Source organism: Onychostruthus taczanowskii, unplaced genomic scaffold (assembly GCF_017590055.1).
Source record: "Onychostruthus taczanowskii isolate IOZ18803 unplaced genomic scaffold, ASM1759005v1 scaffold38, whole genome shotgun sequence".
In the NCBI taxonomy this organism is placed as follows: domain Eukaryota; kingdom Metazoa; phylum Chordata; class Aves; order Passeriformes; family Passeridae; genus Onychostruthus; species Onychostruthus taczanowskii.
The window spans coordinates 13,791,299-13,814,673 of NW_024501237.1; the positions used below are offsets into that span (position 1 = coordinate 13,791,299).

At 39.1% G+C, this 23,375-nt stretch overlaps 1 protein-coding gene across 1 annotated transcript in view; it reads right to left on the reverse strand.

Annotated features, from left to right (window-relative positions):
* The window catches only part of SPATA5 (spermatogenesis associated 5), a 162,467-nt gene that overhangs the window by 103,103 nt on the left and 35,989 nt on the right, over window positions 1–23,375 (reverse strand). The window contains 3 exon segments of the mRNA XM_041412004.1: window positions 10,691–10,817; window positions 22,611–22,690; window positions 23,076–23,129. Coding sequence (XP_041267938.1) covers window positions 10,691–10,817; window positions 22,611–22,690; window positions 23,076–23,129 — 261 coding nt within the window.

A 23,375-nucleotide genomic window follows, 5' to 3' on the forward strand; every position in this document is an offset into this window, starting at 1 on the left:
AGGCTCTCCATACAACAAGGTACGCAGTTATACAAAGATAAACTTCTTTTAGAATGATCATTCTCTTTAAGACTTTAAAAAAATTTTTTTGCTTTGCTTCTTCTTGTTTATTGTGTACCCAAACTTGCACCAAAACCAGTGCCAGGCTCCTCATTCTTCTCCCTTTAAAACCAATAAACAACAGTGCAAAGGAATACAAACTCCCTCAAGCTCATTATAGTGGGTGATGCTTTATCTCTCATTCCTCTGTTTCTCTGTTTTCAGTAAGAGTCCAACTGTGCTTGTCAGGATCTGTCTGTAGACAACAGCATGCACTGGCAGGGGAGAGGCCTTTCCTGTTACCTCTGTATTGCGACACAATACAGACCCCTTCATCTCCATCTATTTTTCCTGTATAAAATTTACACCTCCTTTATGAGGTTTAATACCAAAGAAATTACATCATATAGGAGCCGTAATTTCTAATGATAGAGTTATTCAAAGAAACAGGGATGAAGGCTGATGGTAAAGAACTGTCCAATATTCTCAGGAGACAGCAATTGGATAATGTTCAATGTAAGTAAAGGCAAAGCACCAAACATGGGAAATTCAACATTCTCTTCATAAATAAACAGATGTGCCACGGATGAATCACTACCACTTCTCATCTTAATAGACAGTGATGAAAACTCTAGTTTGGTTCTTGGCAGCAGTCAAAAAAGCAATTCTGGTGTTAATTCCAGAACTGCTAATAAAAGGGTAAAGAAAACATCATTGTGCACCACACAAAGCCATGTTGCACCTTTGTCCCCCTTCTCTCCAAAAGGATGCAACAGATCTGGAAGAGGCTCAGAGGAGGGCTGCAAGGATGATCAAAGGCATAAACCAGTTTCTGTTTAGGAATACCAGACCCTTCTTTCATTCTGCGTGGAACAATACCACATGATCAAAACTCCCCCAAAAAAGGGCAGTTCCCAAAATTATCTTTTCCAGCGCCTGACTGGGAACAGGATTTCAAGAAGATGCTGTAGACAGTAATCAAATTTTTGCTTTAAAGTGTGTTCAAAGCACATATACCTGGTTTATGCTTCCCTGTAGCACAAAACTTCACTTGCTATGGAGGGAGTATATGTACATTTAAAGCAAAGGAAGAAGTGACTACACTCTCTTGAATTGAATTCCTCAGCTAGGTAAGAATATGTAATATATAACCCCCAAAAGAAGCAGTCACTTTAGATTTCCAGAACTGCTGAGTTTCGCCTGGCACCACTAAATCAAAATACCCATTAAACTTTCAGACCCTTTGCTTTCAATCACCTTGTCATTTACATGTTTTTCTATTTCATCCCAAAAAAACATCACAAATTGTCCTGAATCTGAGCTAACTCTTACAGTTGCCCATACATCAAACCATACATAGCCTACAACACATCCAGAATTTTGTTATTATGCATATCCAATCCAACCCTGAGGCATTCAGTGTTCTAGCAGTCATTCAGCAAGTTTGCCTTGTTCACAGGAGATGTTAACCTCTCACATGGACATGCAGAGCCCTAGCTTTGCACTTTAGTGCACATCAATCCTTCCACACACCTTATGAAATTATACATTATTAATCAGTCACCTTCAGATTGCTCCCTTTCCTCCTGTGCTACATTATTACAGTACCACAATGAGCTTTATGTTAAGAATTTAACTAAGATCTTAGAGAAAGAACATGTCCTTCCTGAACAAACCCAATGTCTTTCAGTGTTATATATACTGCACAGGAATGGTATTTCCATTCATCCCTCAAAGTATGTGCAGCATATGTGCAAGACATCCAGCTTTCATCACGGATGGAGCAAATGAATTTAAAGCTGGATCTCCTGTAACACAATAAAAATTTTCTACAAATCAACTATTGGAAATTCTGACGGTGATCTATTTTTCCTTCTCCTCACAGAAATCTCACAAAGAAATGGTTCTAACCAACTGAAAGGACTAATGATGGCATCTAATATCCATAAAGAACATTACATATTAGTAAAATCCTTACTGAGAAACAAGTGCATAGCACCTAATCCCTAAACTTAGCTGTTCTTTAGAGTCTTTTACTGATGTAAAGAGCTTGATTGTATTTCAGCTTGCTGATTATAAAGCTCTGAGGTTCAGAGGGTTCCTAAACTTAAAATGAGAAACAAAAAGGTCACAATCTTTAAGAGTGCAACCAAATAGAGGCACTGTGTGCCGGCCACCTCATCCTTCCAAGCTGCCCTTGGTTCTGACTGACACTAAACCAGTGATCCATACAAAGCCAGGCCTTCCATTTCACCACAACTTCCCTTTTTACTGGAACAGCTCCCTACCCTATTAGGGGAGAGATAAATATCAACAGTTAATATAGAAGTCACTCAACATTTTATATTATAAAATAATCTATTTAGTAGCTTATGCTATTCCAAGCTTTGACCTTCTTGTCCTTTCCAAGCTGGCTGGCTGCCTTAGACTGATTTGTTTTGTAATGCTCCAGTCAAAACATTTCAGCTGTTGCATGAGAAGGAGACCAGGAAAAATGTCACTTTATTTACAGTTCTTAAAAATTAATAAAAATAAAACTCTTTCACCCTAACCTTTGGAGAGAGGTCTTGAGACCTGACCACATTACAGAGGACTTGAAACATCTCAATTTGAGAAGGCTTTGTGAGGTTTCTTGACATTTTGTAGGTACCTTTTCCAAATTTTGCCCACTCAAAGACTCATCCTACTAAGGCTCAAGGAGTCTGCAGCCCATGCTGGATTTAGGCTCCCAAAATGACAGCAGGGAGTTGTTTGAATACAGTCAAGCAAAAGGAGAAAGAAGGCACCAGAACGAAAAGACTGATATGAAGAGAGAACACATTGAAAACCAAGAGTCTGGACACTGGAGCAAAAACAGTCTTTTGTTGTCAGAAAATATCCTGGGTAACAGGCAAAAGTCCCATGCTTGTACAGTGGATGCCATAAAAAAAAACCAGCAAAGCATTTAGCAAAGGAGCTTAACGTTGTCAATTTATCACCTATTTCAAGCAAACAAGCTTTTTGTGGCAGACCCAGAGAGTCCTGTACTGCTGATAATCACAAAAATCTCCATATGACACAAAATGATGTAATCTGTTATTTCCCCCCCCAGAAACTAGTGATGGTTCATCTGATTGTAAACAGTGTTAATCAGAGCCCTCAAAAGCATGGAAATGTGAGTATTAAGGTAATTAAAGTAGAGGCAATAGTAATGAGTTGCAAAAATAATTTTCAAATGAATGCAATTTAATTAATCATGCACAATGCACACATCTTTAATTAATGTAAATAGAGACTGCATTATGATGCACACACAGAGGATGAATGAATGAAGATTGTAGCCAGTTCTTAACTCATGAGTGCTTGACAAACACAACATCCTCTATAATGCTATTTTAATATAGCATACACAAAAAGCTGGACAAACACTATGCATTTTGCATCCTCTTTGCATTTTGCACAGAGGAAAGCTGGGCAGAAGACCAAGCACAAAGCAAGCTCTAAATGTGTTTGTGGCTACAGCCCAAATACCCTAACTGCAGCCCTTCCTCGAGCTTCTGCAACTCTCAGTATTACACTAACATCCCTTCCAGCGTCACTCCCATAAATATTTAAAACCCAAGGCTGTTTGGAATGTCTCTCCTTTAACTGTTATCACCATCCTAATGGAGCTAATTAAATATAACCAAGATTCAAGCCATCCAGCACACCAACTGTGGAATATGCCTTGCTGAACTTTGCTTCTCTGCCCTCTCTGTACTTTGCTGTACAGGTACATTACATTTAGTCATAAAAATCAATGTTACTTCTCTAGATAAAGTTTTTTGCTTTGTCACTAAATCTACATGAAGAATAGACTTGACCTACCCCAACACTGAGGAATTTACTCCCAGTCTACGTGTACTGCTTACATGCCCTTCATTTTTAGAGGCATTATTCATTTTAACCCCAGATGTTCCCATGTTATCTTAGAAATACAGCATAACTTCCATGTCACTGTTATAAAAACCCCACACACAAAAGTAACAAATCAAAAAACCACAAACCTCCAAAACCACACCTGCTATCGCAGTTACAGACTCATTGAACCAGGATGGCATTTACACAACAGACATGAATCCATGAGCCTTTCCAAGTTCCCACTGTGTCCAGAGGCTTGCTAGCACCCTGTGTACCTTAGCTGGACTCTGTGACCTCCAGGCAGGAGGTCTGAATAAGAACAAACTTTGGCTCATGGCCTTTATCTTTCTGTCTCTGGAATGAAATAAATACACATTGATACCTTGAAGTAAATTTTCTGGCATGTGCTGCAGGGAAGTTTATAAAAGTATAAGTGATGCTAAAACACACGACTGAGCTGACGCAAGGAATGCTTTCCACTATAAACAACAAGAGAAGGGTATTGACTTTTCTGTTCTATTTGAAGTAAAACTATTATATTTTTACATATATTGTTTAAATGTATGTTTTCACAGACAAAATAAAGCTAACTTGTCCTGGCCCTATAGTATATCTGCTAAAGGAGAAAATATGCAGACCAACAAGTTTTCCCTCCAACCTTTCTTTTCAGGCAAGTAATAAATCTTGAGTGAAAAAGTCACTGTGCTCTTCAGCTGTCACCACTAAGATTTTGTTTTTAAAACCATGGCAGCCTTAAGGCTGATTTACTACTTAGCCCTCCACACTCTGACAATCGAATAGTTTGAAACAAAAATCACTTTTGCACACCTGGAAATATTTTATTTGCTGTGCTCATGAGAAAACAAGGTTTCCATCTGTGAGGAAGGAGGCAGGGGGGAAGGGTGACAGGGAGATTCAGGTGCATCTTAAAATCTAGCTCTTGACTTGATGAGATACAAATATATACATATATTTATATATGAATCCCAAAAATTACCTCTGCATAGTAAGAGCGGTCAGGACCTTTAGAAACCATGGATTCTCTGTAATCGAGCCTCAAAGTCTGGGTGGGTCTCAGCCTCTTGAAACTCTCAGCCAGTAAACAACACTGCTCATCAGCTGTATCAATTCAGCCATTTCAGTTTCGTGAAAAGAACATGAGAAAACTTTTCAATAATTTCATTTCGATCTTGAGCTCTTCTTTTTAATAAAAGTAATACGCTTCTTATCACCCCAAAGTGTAAATATCTGCTATTAATAAAGGCAAAGCTGAACCTCTAATAAACTTTCCAGAGCACCTCTTTGCCCCAGTCAGAGTTGCAGCTTTAAGAAAATTAAGAGGAAAAACTCAAACACATACCAAAGAAAACCAATTGATGGAAAATGTGATGGTGCCAAAATTGTGAAAGTATTTTAGAATATCAGATCCTCTTTTCAATGTCATGTAGTTTGATATCATTTTTCCCTAAAGCTTCATTTTCTGAAAATTTATTATATGCTCCAGAACAATCTTGTCTTCAAAAGAAATCCCACATCTTCTGTTATTTCAAAGAGTCATACTTGCACCTGGGCAAGATGATGTAAATGCTCTAGGTGCTGCCTGACTGAAAAGGAGACCTACAAAATCTCACTCACTGCTTTTAATCCCAGGGTTTTACAAGAATATGAGGAGTGTCCTTTGACAAGCAGAGAGGCATTTCAGCATTTAAAGTAAAAAAATAATAATTAATGGTTCAGCAGTGTGGAGAGATATAGTGATTGCATTCCCATACTTCATTTCCTATTCTGAAATACTGCATCACAAGAATACAAGAGTTGGGAAAGTTAAATGTTTCTGCACCATTTCCTTCTAAAAAGCACCCAGTCTTGGGTCCCCTGTCTTCCAAATCTGGGTGAAGTCTGCTGAGAAATGGCAGCAAGAGACTTCTCCCCCTTTCCTTACTCTGCTCATGCCCTTCCACTGCAAGACACATGATGGATTATGTGGTTTCTGACTCTACAGTCCTATACAACATTTGGGAAAACTGAAATCCTACCACGTCAGAATTATAACACAGGAATAACCTTTGGTGAGATGCATCTGGGCAAAACAGAAATCACAAACAGACAAATATGTAAACAGGAGAATATATGAGGTGCTACTGAAGAACGATTGTGCCACTGCATCACCTGCTTTTAACGGCACATACACATTTCCAGACAATAACGAATAAATGTGCAAGATACTTTCCTACTCCTTTTAACCTGTAAAATTGCAAACTTAAATATTTGAATTTCTTCCATGAGTCTTCAGAATGAGTGAAAACTTTGATGTTTTTAAAGAGGAAAGATTATTCACTTTTGCTCCAGGCAAGAAATTATAATTTCTTTACTGATTCTGCCAAATGGTTCTATCATGCATTTTTTATTATCATCAAAACAAGCCACTTGAAATTAAGATTGTCCCATAAGTACATAGTAATCAACATGTTGAGGGGCAGATCAATTTGATAAACCTCTGCTTGATTTCTCTGCCCAGAAGACTCCTTCAAATCCAACTGAAGCAAGGGGGAAGGGAGTTTTATTCCCTTTCCTCATGCTTGGCAGGAAGAATATCAGCTGCAGTTCTATTTTGTCGATGCAACCAGAACAGAAAACTCAGTGTTATTCACGTGACTCTTAAACAAAATAAGCTGAATTCAAAGCCAGCGCTTAATAGAATGAAGTCAACAAAGCTTACATAAGGAGCAGCAAAACTTGCAGGTGATAGAAGAGGAATAAAGTAAGGAGGAAGGCTAGGGAGTAGGAAGTTTTTTAGAAGCAAAATAAACATGCAAAAGGAGGCAGGAAAAATCCCCTGCACTGGCACAATATGCAAAATACATGTTTTTATACCAACAAGCAGGATGGTTGGAAATAGGGAGCCGAGCACTGCCCACCTGTGCTAACAAAGCATTCGCAAAGGTTCAGCTCTTCAGTATTCTGGTACCAGGACAGCTTCCAGTTTAAACTACACTGAAGCCCATGAATGCAGACAAAATCCAGACCATCATCAATCTGGAGACAATGGGCAATGCTGACAGCAGGGCTTCCCATTCGTCTTCATTTGTCCTATCACATCCTGTCATTCTTATGCAAATAGCATATTCGAAGATACTCTTTTCTGCACCCCAAGATAAGGAGAAGTGAAGCTGTCAGGAGCACCAGGATGTCACCCTGGACCACGGGCCATTCCTTCACTCAGGGCCTCGTGTTTTACATCACAGCTAAAGTGCTTGACATTCAAATTTGACCCAGCAGGAGGGAAAACCATCACGTGTATACTGCTTCCTGTGCTAAAACATTCACCAAGGTCCCTGGGGATCTGACAGTCTCCCCTTTTTCCCCACGTACCCTTGCTAGTGGAGTTTGAAATGCTGCTTAAGAGGGGGGGAAAAAAGATATCTGCATGGGTAGGTAATGATATCAATTCACCTTTTTTACACCAGAAGTAAGTCAAGCACTAAAAGACCAGGAAAACAGGTTCCAGTGAGAAAAGGAAAAACAGGGCATACAAATCCTGATGAGTTGGTATAGGTTTTCTTCCATGAAAATATGTCACACCACACCTGAAAACCTGTTCACATGTACATCTGGACAGAACATTTCACTTCAAGCTCAGCAATTTATACACAGGTTTCAAAAAATCTTACACAGGGATGAGTGATCTCTCATTAGGACAACTGATGCATAGGAAAATACAAACAGGCTTTGAATCATAAACAGCTCCATAAAGTTACTGCTACGTATTTTAGGCATGAAAAATCACTCCTGAGTGGGTAAGTCACCAAAACCAAAAGGCAGTTTTTCCAGTTATTGCTCATCAATTCTGCTTATAGAATGAAGAAGAAAAGGAAACATTTTACTATTATTACTGACTCAGAGTGTTTTGTTTCTGTATCACTTTCAAAGAATGTTCAGAACATCTTGTTCCAGAATATTTTCCTTCCAAGAGAAATCACTTTCTGTACCATACATGGCTGAAAACAGTACGTGCTGGGTTTGTATTCTTACAGAAAATAGGAACTATTCCAAAGTCTCCCCAGCATCACATGAATGAGATGCAAAGTAGCTGAGACACAAACACGAGACACAACTTTAAGATGCAGTAATACTTCAATACAATCACGACATCTTAGAGAAACACGTTATTAATAGGCATCCATGACAAGTCCAAACAAGTTTCCCATTACACATAACTTTGTATAAAGTCTGACTCAAATCTATTCACTCTCCAAAAGCAATGTACTGTAGTGTTTGCAGGGATAATGAAATGAAGTCTGCACTAGGCTCTGGGGAATACCCTTACATTTGATAACCCCACGTGCTGTTTGCAAATTACAAGAGATTAATCATCACATCATTGTCAGTTAAGCAGAAGCCACATAAATTAAAATGCTGGATGGATTGTTACCAATTTTGCAGGCATAGAAACCTTAGAAAACACACATTTGTCAAGCATTTCTTGATTTGAAAACTGAAGAATTATCACAAAAAAGTATTCCAGATGTTTTCCCAGTTCTTATAAGTAGAGAACAGAAACTGCATTGCACTTTTATACCATATGTAAAAGTTGTACCTTCAAAAATTAATAGTCACCATACCTACCTATGAAAACAGGACATTCACTTATTGTCATACATAACTATTTCCATATAAAATATTAATTTAACAAATCCTTACCTTCTCAAAGGGATCACCAACTACAGAGTAAACAAAAACCCCTACTGAAAGATTTCCCATTAGTGAAGTACAAATGCTTTCTGGTATCATCTTCTTTCTTCCAGGGAAAGGAAAAAGTACAACTCATGCACTGCAAATATTGCATGGACTCAGGAGAAGATGGTGGCCTGGTACAGCCTGTCTGATCTACATAACAAAACTCTGTTGTTCATTCTTAAAAGTTCACTATTACCATAAAATTCATATGTACAGAAGACATTACATCTTTATGCATCTTATCAAAATGAAAACTTTCATTCCCAGGCTAAGAGGTCTGGATTTGTATCTGGAGTGATATAGGTACAGTACATAGTAACTTAGGTTCTATCCTGAAGTCCTCTGTGTTGCAGGGTGGCACCCTTAACTCATGGCAGTTCTGTTCCAATACTGCCAGTATATCAAGTAAAACCTAATATATGAGAAACCAGCATTCACGGTGTGCCCAGGAGAAATCCAGCAAAAGGGAGAATGACATAGAACTCGTTTTCCAGGTGGTGATGGAGACAACACAGCAGCATGTTGAACTGATACCATAGGAAATTTCCTCACTGTTCAACAATCAGAATGTTTTCAAATCCAGCTTAGTCTTACGCCAAAGAACAGCTACCAAAAAAACTGCAAATCTGTCACAGCACACGTCACAGTTGAGACGGCCACAACACACAGAGAGTCAACCATACAGTATCAGAAGGTTTCAAGTATCTGCCCTTCTTGTTCTTTAGCCTAACCTTTTATCCCCTGATGTTGATGCACTGCACCTGCGTGCCCTCTGCTCCCTTTGGTGGCTGGTCAGTGTCCCTGGACACTCCATGGCTCATTGCTGTCAGTGCTGCTCCCTGCTCCTCACAGCTGTGCCCACTGGGGATGAGGCTCAGCCCCATTCCCAATCACCACAAACTGTGTGCCTATACAAATCAATTTGACAAAAGTGAAATCTTGAAAGTTTCCATCTTCCACAAGCACACTTTTCACTGACGAGTTTTATTACCTTTTACTGAAAACTCTTAGCTAGCTCTGCCTTGCCATGGCAGGCTCACAGATAAATAAATGCACAAGCAAGCTGTCAGGTCTCCATCAGCTGTGTGGCTTCCTTCAGTTCAAAAGGCAAGAGGCTGTGTTCTGGAGCCAAAATGCAAGTTTTTTTCTCAAGACTTCATGTGCATAAAAACCATACCTTAAACATACACATTTCGTATGTATTTTATGCCTCAATGCTCCAAGAAAAAGACTATTCCAGAACCAGTTTAGAATGTGAGAATTATTTAAGAAACTTAAAAGAAGCTCTAAAAGGATAATAAAAACTTAATGAATTAATGTGTCATCAAATTCAATAATGTTGTGAAGGCAAAAAGTTGTGGAATAAAGAATCTCACTAACATTACAAATGATATCTTAAAGGAAATCACTTCAGACTGATCCATCTACTGCACTTAGCTGTAAGAAGACACCACAGCAGTAAACTGTTTTACAGTGGATTTTCTAGATGGCTGCTGGGTTGGGTTTGTGCTTGGATGTTTTCTGCAGTAAGTGTTATAACCCTTCAGATTTTACGAACTTGAAATGTTCTTGCCACACCAGCAGAGCTGCAATGGAATTTGAGGAGAAATTTCCCTGTTTACAGTTGGTAACTGAATTGCTGAGACACTTAATCCTTGAAAGGAAGTAACTAATGAAACCAACAAACTCCAGCAAACTCCTGCATAAACAAATACAACAGAAGCAAAAACCACAGCAGCAGTTTGACAGAAATGTTGCTGCACTAGTTCAATGAGCTTGGCTTAAGGAAAGCTTCTTCTAAGAATCATATATTTAAGGCTACCATAAAACTTTATTTTCTGTTAAAAATTCTGTAGAGAGGGGGAAAAAAAGCGAGGGACATGAACCATTCCTCTGCTTTGTCTTCATTTCTGAACTTCTACTCTTCATCATTAAGTTGATCAGACAACAGTTTGGAGAGTAAAAGAGGATGGAATTATACCAAAATCTGGTATTTTCAAGAGCAACAGGATATAGACAGTGCATCTATTTGTACCTTGTCTATCATGTCCGGTCTGTTCGTAGCTGCCAGAATTGTCACATCCTTCAGCTGTTCTATCCCATCCATTTCTGTCAGCAACTGAGCCAAGACACGGTCTGCTACATTCCCAGCACCTGAAGAGCTGATTTACAGAAAAAAAAAAAAAAGGTCAAAGCATTATCTTTGCCTTCCTAGAAATGGGAGAAAGGAAAAGATACTATTCTTTCCAGCTCACAGGGATGCAACTTTTTGCCTTATTTCTTCATAATATTGATTTTTGCCTTCAACCTCTGACACAGCATCAGTGCAATGAAGTGAGTAAAACCAAATCACAGAATTTGAGTTCCATGGGTTTTCTTGGTATTCAGCAAACCAACTGAGATTTGGGGGTTTTTTTCACTTATTGCCCTGCTATGGAAGTTGTAAAGAATTTAGCACAATGTGGGTATCTGGAAAAAACATTTTTAAGAAAACTGAATTCAAGCCACTTCTTTACTAGTCAGACAAACTTTCATTTTTAGCACCATCCAATTGAGAGCTTACACCACCCTATGCAGTATAAAAAATTAGGCAGTTATGTGTTTTGCAGATCACTCTACATTTTTATATTCTCTCCATCACGTGAGAATAAATGGAGTGTTGACCAACTGCCTCATAATTGCATTGTCAGTCCTTGAACTCAGTTTGTTTTCCAGATACCAGGGAAAAAACCCAACACTAAAAAAACTGAAAACTCCAGTTTTGAAATCAACAATATATGAAAAACCTAAGCAGACAAGCATAAAGTATTCCCTCTGCTGAGAAGGGGCAGGGAAACTGAAGCAGGCTAGGGACAACAGCTGGAGATTGTACCAAAAATGTGAGTTTTATCCTCCTTTGTCAGAAACTGGGAATCCTTCTCTTGGCACACACCAAAACCTCACTGTCTTCCACACAGCCTTCCCCTGTGGATGGCAGGCACATACCTCCATCATCTTTTACTAACAGGACTGCTCTTCCAGGGCTATTCGCTCCTCTGCTGCACAGGGGAAGGTTTCACTTCTCTACCCTTAAATAGTCTCTTTTCAATTCAATTTGAAAAAAATTAATCTCTCCAGTTCTTCTGGATCCCTATAAACTAACAAGCAAAAAGAAGTCTGATATTTAAAACAAGACCAAATCTATAGAGGATTAAGATAATTTTTTAATCTCAAATATTTTGAAAGTCCTTTTCCAAAAGTTCTATTTAAGGCTTATACAGATAAACAGGCATCTACACTCACTGAAGTGCAGTATGATCATCCTGATTGTTTTCATTTTCCAAAAAATAAAAATATTAAATACACTGAAATGTAAGTGCTCTGATTATTTCCATCAGACAGAGAGTGCACAAATACAGTTGTACAGTTATTATACATATATATTGCTGCAGCACTGCCACCCATCACCAGCCTGCCTGTGACCACAGTGACGTCCCAGAGCCAAAGCAACAGTAATGGTTCCATCACTGTTGTACAGCTCCAAATAAATCCCCTAACTTTCCTATCCTACAACCGGTTCTGCAATTTTCCAGAGCAAAACAGTGAACTTATCACACCCAGTCTGGAAAACATCTTAAAGGAGTTATAACAAATGTTGGCTAAGAGAGTAAAATATTTAGGTTGCTAAGAAATATTAGAGAAGGGACTTGGGTTACCTGGTTGTCAGATTCTGGAGTTTCTGCAGCCACACTGGAAATTCCCAAGCCATATTTGAGTATTTCTAACATACCCATGGGTCAGAGTCCCACTGCCTTATAGAGGGCTGAGTGTGATAAAACATTTCAGGTGTTGGACATGGATAGCAAATGCTTTTGGAAAGACACACAGCTTAAAGGAAATTAAAATCAACTTTGTAACATTAGCTAGTCTCATGAGGGATCCACGCCTCCCATCTTGCATGAGTTTCAATTTTACTCCACTTTATACCCAATAGACTGAGCAAAGGAAAAAAAAAAATTGTAAACCTGGGACAAAAATGTTAACATTATTTGAGATGATCTGAAGCTAGAAGACTTTGGAGGAGATGCTAAACTTTTCCTTGTTTCCTTAAGAAAAAAAAAAAATTTCGTTTTAGAGAGAGGTGGCTAGAATGGATATTACATCTTTCCGCAAACATTTCTTACAAGCTTCTAACTACAAAAAAAAACCAAAAAAACAAAAAAACAAAAAACAAACCCCACCCCAAAATCCACAACACATTAAAGAAGTGTTTATTCTAAGAAAAATCCCCACAGGGAAATGCACATTGCAAAGACTTCCATGCAATTAGGACATCATCAGAAAACTGCAGTTAGGCAATCACTCATGGTATTACACAGCTCAAACAATAGCAGGGCTTCTAGGACATTATTAGGGGCTTTATTATCTCTTAAAAGTGAATTAAACAATTTTAAGTCCATGCAAGCAAAAAATATCAATAAAAAAACCAGCATCAAGTGAAGAAGTGCCTGGTTCCTATGACACCACAGACTTCTAATGTCAGTGCTTTTATTTACATAGTTCACTAAGCTATCACACCATTTTAGCACAGCCTACAAGAAATTAGCTTTTGGCTGAACAGAACACCCTATAAAAATCCCAGGCAGGCACAGGGAGAGAACTCTTCCCCAGCTGCTGGGAGCTGCCTCAGAGCCATGGTGTGCTCCGAGAGCCCCGGTGCTTCCCGAGCCGTTAATTCCAGGGGTGACACGCAAGGATGCCATTTTCCATTTTCCCATGGTTTCCCACCAGGTTTCCAAATTAACACAGGCAACGTTCATTAAGGCTGCCCGGAGTTTTGACGCAAACAGCAGCCGGAGAAACAAACCACGATTAACTCTCCAGTCCCACGGAGGCACTGCCAAAACCAACTTCCAGCCAAGGGGCTGCCTTGGCCTCCCCCGCCTCCACCTGACCTCCACACGTTGATGTCATCCTCTCAACTGCCTGGAAATGGTCCTCCAAAGGCACGTCCTGGTACAAACTAATTTCCTGTCAACACGCTGCCTGCAAATCCAGGCAGCCAGAGCTAAGCCCCTCACATAATCCACGCAGGGCCATGTGTGTGCACGGCTGTGTGCACCAGGAGCCGTGCTCCAACCAGAAGTACCTCTGAAATAAAAAATGTGTGAGCAAAGAGGAGCCTGCATAAGAATTTCAGGCAACTGCTGGTGCTGCCCTAATGAAATACATTAGGCTACATGTTGTTTTAATTTTTTGCCAACCCCACTTTATTTACAATCCTCAATGATGTTTTTAAAGGTAGAGAAGGTCATTACAGCAGTTAGAGACAGAAATCCTCCTCTATGTGGTATTCCAGCTAATCCTGGAAGTATCCCACCAGTCTCAGACAAACCACACGTGCACTCCTGCACAGGCACTCAGCTTGACCACCAGAGAAGATTCCTGAAGCCTGTCAGGTAAGACTATCCACACTGAATATGAAAGACAATTGGTATTTTACTTTGGCTAAAGGCATTCCCAATATACATTTTGGCAGAATAAACCATGTAGTCTACAGTTTACCAAAGATTCACAATTAATTTCAATTAATTCTGCCTTTGTCTGATGGATCAGGAGCACCAGCTCCAAAATCAATATAGCAGGAGAGGGCTCTCCACAGCTTTTATTTCTATCTCCTCTGGCTATATCCAATGACCATTCAACCCAGCTGGATTCATATATCAGTGGGCACTGAAATTTCCCCCTGGACACCTTAAACCACTCTCATACTTCTTCCAGGGGATATAAAAGCAACCACAGCCCAATCCTATCACTGCACCAAGGAGTACATACAGTTCACTAGCTTATACAGATCTTCAAGCCAAGAAGATTTTGTTTCCAGACATAACCAGATGTATGAAATCACATCTAAATCTGTTACCCTTCCTGCTATAGGCATTTTTTTGACAGCAACTTCTTATTTTGTACATTTTTACTTATTTAATTTCCTTTCTTCCTCCCCACCCTTTTTCTAACAGATCTTTTAATATTTGAAAACTGAAAACAGTCTGAGAATGCAGTCACTGCGGTTTCACCTCACGACGAAATTTGGTAAGCATCACCACTGTGAGCTAAAGCAAACATACATTTGCATCATCTGACCATCTAGATCACTTCTGAAAAAATACTCATTTCACTGGCTTTCCAACACCAGATGTCATTTTCACTGAAAAATGTACTTAAGTCTCCAGCACCACCTAAATCTCATAAAGGAGAACCAATGACTCTCTATTCCACCACTGACTTCAATGGCACTGAAGCCTGTCGGAACACCTTGGCTTCAGAATCAGGACCTTAATTTAATGACACTGCTAAACTGTAGATGTGGAAATGCAGGAAATCTTCACACAGTAACATTCTGAGAGCTGTTAACCTCACAGTAACTGTGAGGCTGCAAAAGCAGGAGGAAGTCTAGGAGGACCTGTCTCCTGTACAGCTGACCCTATCTCAGGTAGAGCTGAGAGGTCAGAGACTGACCTCGGGAGAAGTACCCAGGATAAATTACAGATGGATTAATCCCCACACAGCTGAAATCTATAATGCAGGTTTTGTGACAAGGGAATCCAGCCCACCTTCTTTTCCAAAACATCCTATCAGGCAAGATTTACACACGGATAAAACCTGGCTTTATAATATCCTCCCACCCAAACAAAAGAATTGCGATCATAATCAAAATTTATAGGTTTTAAAAATACTTGTGGACGCGGTATCATCTCAACCCTTTCACTGAAACCTCTGGAAATAATTTCGTATCAAAACAAATGTAAAACTCATTGACATGACAAAATGTTCGGTATCAAAAAAAAAATTTGAACAGGTTGAAATAGACCCTCCTGGCAGGACTCTCCACCTCTCCGTGAACCACAGAGGCAAAAGGTTCCTGAAATACAGAAGCGCCCTGCCAGCAGACTCCCACGCGAGAGCCACCTCGCTCACACAGCCTGAAGGATTTTTATTGAGTCTGACATTTGTGTGGAGGCTGCACAGGGGGAACCTGTCAGCAAGGAGCACCTGCCAAGCCCAGCTTTTCCATCCGGCTGCCGCGATCGTAATTAACTGTCACGCACTTTTATTGCCCTCCCTCACGAACTCGGGTGAAACATGCCTTTGGCAGGTTAAGGTTTTCCACAGCATTGAAAAGTAAAATATGATCTACTCCAATAGCATTACCAGAAAGACAATAACTGCAGGATGGTCCCAGATATCAAATTTTGTGCAAAAATTCCATCACTGGGGCATTTTGTCCAGCAGAATGGACACTGCCATGCCAGTGAGGAAAAGCAGATCTGCCAAATATTAAAAAATACTGGGCCAAACTTACTTCTGTGAAAGTTATATCACATGAATGGTACAACTTGAATGATCATTATTCAGACCACTACAGATGCTACTCGGATGTTGTTAAAAAGCTTGGATGTTGTTAAAAAGCCTAAGACCAACATGGAGCATGGAAACCTTTAATATTATCACTTAAGGCTTCACTATTCATTGAAAAAAACAAACAGAAAACCAAACCCCAAAACATTCTAGTACACAAGCCCTTTCCGTGCTCAGACAAGAAACATTCCTCATGAGAGGGAATTTTCCTGCCTGTGTGATCAGAAAAACCATGCAAGAAGATGATCCTAAACCCTTCCCTCCATCAGCACCTTACAATTAGATGCTGTTGGGTCCTGTACTCACCTGTATCAACTACTACCCACTACATTGTTTCATATCTTCCCTGTCTTCTCAAGCACAAAATTCAAATACAGAAGGAAAATATCCAGAGGAAACCTAGGCAAAGTCTGGGAAATTCAGTCTGGGTAGAATATTTATGTTCATGGTCACCTCTATGCCAAAATAATGTTTTGCCAACTGTCGATTCACAGATTAAATGCAGTTCATGTAATTTGGTTTGCAAGGCATTAGAAGAGCACAGAAAAATTAAAGAACTCCAAGTACCTCTTGAGTGGTCTCCAGCTTGCAAGCAAGCTTTCCTAAAAAGATGATGAGCTTTGTGAAAACAGGAAACAGTGCTCAGCTGTCAGCAGGTGACTTTGAAACAAACGGCCTGCAGGCAGCTGCAGACACATCCTAATTATCCTTCACGGTTGTGTAAGCAGCGTCTTCCACTCGCCTAAATTTCTCATTATTGCTGCTTCCAAAAGTTAATGAAGTAGGCCCAGAAAAATGAAACACAGTGAAAGGAGAGAAAAGGAGGAAAGGAGCCAGCTTGAAACAGTTTTGGAATCAACAGGCTTTCTTCCAGAGGGCTTTCCCCAAGCACATCTCCAAATGCTCAAGTGCCTAGGTGGTGATCCATCACCCATTTCCATCTGCTTGCAGCTAATTCCAGATGCATATCCATGAAAGAATGGCATTAGCCCACACTTGCAGCTTGCCCTGGCACTGCCAGGCTGACACAGGAAGGATGCTAACATCATGAGTTCTCCTATTCTGCTAACACTGATGTTGCCTTAAAAAAAAAGCAATGAAACAAAATAAAGAAAACAACCCCAAACCAAGTACAAACCTGATGCACAGTAAATTTAATTTCCCACTTCCTTTCATTCTGTTTTTCTCAGCATTTCTCCACTGTGCATTCCTGGAAGTTAATCAAGTTTAAATCTGTAATCAATCACGTCTACCAGGCAAGCAAGCACAGTTTAAGCTGTAAGTATTTGGGACCCAGAAGTAACTAACTAGAGTGGATTTCATTTCATTACAACAATATTTATGTATAATAGGTTCACTGTTCATAAATTTTCGTTACAATTATGTTCCTCCTGCCTGTCATTAAAATGATGACTTCAAGAAAAGGGTTTATCGATACAGTTCTGCTTTCACTGATGTTAATGAAAGTCTCTATTGACTTCAAATATCCAAATTATAATGTAGGCTGGGAAGTTGCAAATTATTGGGGTTTGTAAACAAAAAGGAAGAAACACAGATTCAAAACCACATTATGATAAATATCACATTATGATAAAGGATTCTTGATAGCCAAAAGCACTAACAAGATTACTTTAATTTTAAAGGGACAGACATTTACTGTAGACACACATGAACTAAGAGTAATGCTATTTGTTAATACTGCTCTTCCAAAACCAATTACAAGCTTTACTGTAACATAAAATTGTTTCAAAACTTTCCTCTTTCACCAGTCCTTGCTAGGCCTAGAATAAAAATCTGGCACTAGGCATGCAGCTTTTTTCCCTGGACAATATTTGTTTGGCTACCAAATTCCAAAACTTTAAAGAATTCTACAGCAGTCACAAAAATTTTGAATGCCTCAATTCTCCATCATGTACAAACATAGCTCAGATATTACAGGGAACCAGCTGATGTCCCCCTGTTCAGGGACACCAGTGCCAAGAAAGGCCAGAAACACAAAGTTCTTTGTCTGAGCTGAACAAGAATTCTCTCACAACAATCATGGCAGGAGGAAACTCCGTATCTTCCAGATATACTTTGTTCACATTCTTCTGTCTTTGCATGAGAAATATCAGGGGGACAATACTTCCTCCAGCTTCAGTACTGCTAGTTTACCCTGTGCAAGATGGATTTCTGCCAAGAACCTCTCCCCTTTGCTGCATCCCCACTGAATTCAGCCTGTGGGTTTCATTACTGGATGCAACACACTGACCTCTTTCAATGACAGACACTGCCCATTGCATCAGGGAATCTGCACAGGCACTAAAATACAATGACAAGTTCAAGAGCAGAGGATGAATAAATATGAGCTAAAATATCCCAGAAAGATACATTGATTTAAAAAGAAGATTGATCACTATCCCTGTTCTTCCTTCTCTCAAGGAAGAGAAATTGCTGTTCGTCACAGGTTCTTCTAAAAGCCTGAGAGCCTCAGAACTTGAGACTGCAAAGATTTTAATACCTAAAGTGAAAACAGTGTGTCTTTCCGTGGTTCTAACTATTTTAAATTGTCTTTGGAATCTATCTGTCCTCCCCCCAGCATACAGGATAACATATTTTCCCAAAAAAAGCATCATCATGCTGTGGTTTCAGGGAATTGGTACCAAAGTCCCTTCACTTTGTCACTTCTATACTCATTCTGAAAAGGTTAGCAACATTCATCTACCAACTTTTGGCCTGCATTAGTCAAATGCAATGTACTGATTTTGTCCCTTGTCTTTTTTTTTTTCCTTCCCCTTAGAAAATAGAATTTATCAGTGCCTTTTACAGCAGTCTACAGCACTTCCCATCCTATGTTATAGAGACTTGCAGTTAAAGGGGAAATGCTTTGCTTCTGAAAAACAAGAAAAGGATGTCTCTTGCCGAAAAATCCTAAAAATCCTACTTATATAAACAATGTCCCATTTCCAAAGCACGGAGATTTCTGAAGTTCAGCAAACAGACTGTCTGCACTGCATTTACACAGACCCACATTCATTCATCACTTTCAAGTCTAATTACCAAGCCATTTCCCTCTTGGCAACCCCTAATGGCCAGAAGAATTAGGTTTTACATGGTCAGGATACTGAGGGTAACAAATACCCATAACTCTCAGCAGCTGTGTAATTTGTAAAGTCTCCCAAGCTTTGTGCAGGCACGGGATTACTTCAAGGCAAACTGCAGCTCACACTCTGCTGTATCTGGACCAGTCCTGCTTCAGTGCAATCTGTCCTACAAAAAGTCATAACAGCATCTTTCAAAAGTATGGGGAAAGAAAAGAAAAAATCATCATCTGCTTGTGCAAGCAGATGCTAATTAGAACCACAAAGCAGAGGAAAAGGCTCCATGCATCTCATGGTTCACCTTTCCTGGTGCATGACTGAAGAAGTTTTTTCTTTCTCAATCATTTGTCCTCTTCAAACCTCCATGTGACATCTCTAACTTTCTACTATCTTTTCTGCTGCAGGTTTATAATTTTTTCTTTAGGAACAGTCATGGTGAATGCCTCCCTTTTTCTCTACAGTAAGGACCCTGAGCCACTAATTTTTCATTTTCAGTTCTCTCTAAACTTACTCTAACACCTCAACATAAATCAGAAAGAGATGGAAAAATCTTCCATGAGCATTAGAAGCTCAGAGTAACAGAAAAAAATGCAGAAGTGAACACAGCTCAAAGTACCTTTACGTCTTCACTACCACACTGGAAATTCAAGACCATTCAGAATCACCCTCTCAACTTCTCGCATCAAGGATAATCAGATTTTTATCTCAACCAATTGTTCCTTACATTGAACTATTTTTCTTCGGAGCTGCAGGATTATATTTTCATAAACTGTCTTTAAATCTGGTATGTAACCAGTGCATTTTCTTAATTCCTTGATTAATATGTATTAATCAAGGAAGTGTATGTATTAATATGTACAATTCCTTGATTAATATGTATTAATCAAGTGTCAACTACATGCAAAATACAGAGGGTGTGGACAGTTCAAGAAAAAAATCCAGGAGCTTAGTTCACATTGACAAAACACACAGAACTTCTAAGCAGGCAGGATAAGAAATAATCTCTCCCAAATAAAACATTTTTGACAATTAACAATGGCAATTACTATAATTTTTGCTGACTTCAAAGTGTTGTTAGCTCTAACTAATAAACACACACAGAAAGAGATTCTGTAAAACAAAACTGCTACACGAGACAGTTACATTAGGTAGTGTGTTAGATGTATTACAGTTATGGAATGAGCTATGGCTTGGAAATGTGTCATAAATAAACACTGTGGCACAACTGAGCACAGCCACAGTGTTTGCACAACGGCTTGTGCAGTGACAGAATCCACCACCTGATGCAAAGGAGTTATTGTGAATGGCCCAAACAAGAAAATTCTTAGCTGTCTACCTCTACACTGATTTAATTACAAAATCTATTAGTTCATATGCCCCTGCTGCTGAGAAGGGATTGTTTAGTGAAGGTAGGGAGCAAAACAACCACAAGCTTTAGTCAAATCTAAATAATGGGTTAATGAATACTTGGCAGGGTGCTTTGAAGAACAAAAGCATTAAGTGATTTACTCAAGGTTATTTCACATCTATATTTCTGATCAGAATTACACGTAAAATTACTGCCACAATTTAACAGTTTCACATTCTCTGGATTTCTGGACATATCCTGGCAGGATCAGGAGAGGTTGCCTACCCAGGAGATATGGAATGTAGCACATGCTGCACAAAGCCCACAGCATCCTATCAAGGATTTAAACTCTCACAAAGCTGTATCACAGAGTGTTCTTCACTGCCAAGGCAAAGAAAAGTAATTCAGCCAACAGAGGGAATGGGGAGACAATATAAACAGGTGTTTCCTTGAAAACTTCAGCACGGTCAGTAATAGTACAGGAAATGGATCTCCAGAGGCCACAAATCGTTAGCATCTCTAGTGCATTTGCAAATTCCTACTGTGCAAAGTCAGCCTGTAAAAAAGGGCCATTTCTAATAAGTGCCTTGTCTGGTTTCCTACACCATTTAATTTCAGATGAATTTTATGAGAACTCTGCTACATATTTTACCTCCCATCTGGTTCAGATTTGACAATGAAATATTTGTGTATCCCGCCCTGTACTTTTTAAAGTTCCAAAACCAGATCTCTCCAGCACAACATGACTGCAGCAGGTCACACCACATTCTTCAGCAAGCTGTGCCAGGCCTACTATCCCCAACAGACAGTCCCAGGTAAGGTAAAATCAGGTTGTTTGTTCCCTAAAAAAAGCAAACAAACAAACAAACTCACCACTTCCAGGGCACTATGTGAAAAGACTGTTTAAAATGCATTATGGCTTAACCTTCCAAGGGGTTTGATCTTGATAAAGTGCTGGTTCTGGAAGCTAAACACATTAACAATTGCAGCAGGGGATGATATTTTTTTCCCCTCCACTGGCTTGATTCAAGCAAACAATTTTGTAATTTCTCTGTTGCTTCAATGCATAGCACTTGTAGGAAGCTCACAAATCTCACAGCTGCACACACTGCACATGAGAAGGACTCTGAGGAAAACATCTTCAATCAGATTTTGCATTTTCAACAATAAAAATTGTTCATTTCTTAGCAGCTTCACAAGGCAGCTCTATGATACACGTGATGCCACCTCCTGTGACACAAATAATTTATCTGTGTCACCAAAACATCAAAATGACACCTGTTATCCTTTCCTGTTATCCTACTTGCAATACAAAAGAACCTGTAGGGATGCTGAGGGAACTTTTTTCCCAGAAAAATGTTGAGGTTTTGATGTGCCTTTAAACAGGACAAATACTTTCTAATACACCTATTTGGTAGCTTTTCATGCATAATAAAACAGGATAAATGTAGTTATTGAACAGCAAGTAGCAGTTACATTTATAATGAGGTATCCCCCAAGAAAGTCCACTTACAGAGTCTGTCAAATCTTAAATGCTGTAGTGGCCACTAAAAACTGCAATAATTCTACTTCAGACACGAGCTGAATGTCTCTTGGAACCATCACAAAGCAGGATATTAAAAAAAATACTATTAGCTTTTTGCATAATACTCCCTTCTTAATGTCACACACAAAAAGACACAAGTGTTCCCAAATCTTTTAATGTAGTTTTTCCCAGTCTGGCAAACATTTAAACACAGATGTAAATTTAGTTTTATGAGTATTCTCCTTGGAAATTTGTGTTATATAGCTTATGATCCTACTGTTTCCTTGATGGAGACACCAAATTAGGCCAGGGGAACAACCCTGGAAAAAGAAAGGAGTTTAAGTTTCTAGAAATAAAAGGTAAAACCACAGAAAAGAGCCAAAGAGCATGAGAACCAGTAGATTCATTCCTGCTAATGAGATGAGAAAGGAGGAACTCCATCAGCTAAATACACTTGAGTAAAAGTCACACATTACCCTTCTGTATAAAGAATGAAGATATTTAATAAAATAATTCTGGAAAAATAAATAAATTTGTGATTGTACAGTGTAAGAATAATTTATCAGGAAATAATGTCTATTGTTTTTGCAACACGATTACTTACTTTCCCCTTTCTACTGCCAAGGCATCTATTTCATCAAAGAAGAGAATTGAAGGAGACACTGCTCTGGCTTTCCTGAAGATCTACAAAAACAACAACAACAACAAAAAACACACACAAAAAAACCCAGTTTTAAGTGAATAAAGCTGTTTACAGTACACTATCACTCCCTGCACACATCAAGAGTGACAGAGCCTCATGTAACAGACATCAGCCCGTCTTGTCTTGGGTTTTTTTTTTTTTAAACAGTAGTAAAAGCTGCCACTGGATCCCAAATTCGACATGTATCACTAGGTCAAACACAAGAGAAAGCTAAATATCCCTGCTTCTTCATTTTCTTCTTTTCTTTTTTAAGCTTACACCAGAAGGAGTTTTCAGAAAGTTTAATGGCAACCTTATAAGCAGAGAAGAATTCGAAAGCAAAGGAAGCTTAGTATCTAACATGATCCACAGCCTGCCCTTTCTCACCTCTCTCACTGCTCGTTCAGACTCACCAACGTATTTATTCATCAACTCAGGACCCTGAAAAATAGAAAATTCAAAAGCATCATACATTTGTATACAAAATGACTGAGATAATCTGTCAGTGCTACACTGGTCACACTCTGCTACAAAAAATTCTGAGATTTTGTCATTTGTAAGTCTAATGGGTGCATTTTTACTTATCCTCTACCTGTATTAAGCTTTCTCCATTTATTTTAGTACCTATGCATGTTGGTTAGTCGTCTCATTCTGATACTTCGCCAGTACCTTAATGAGAAATGGAAT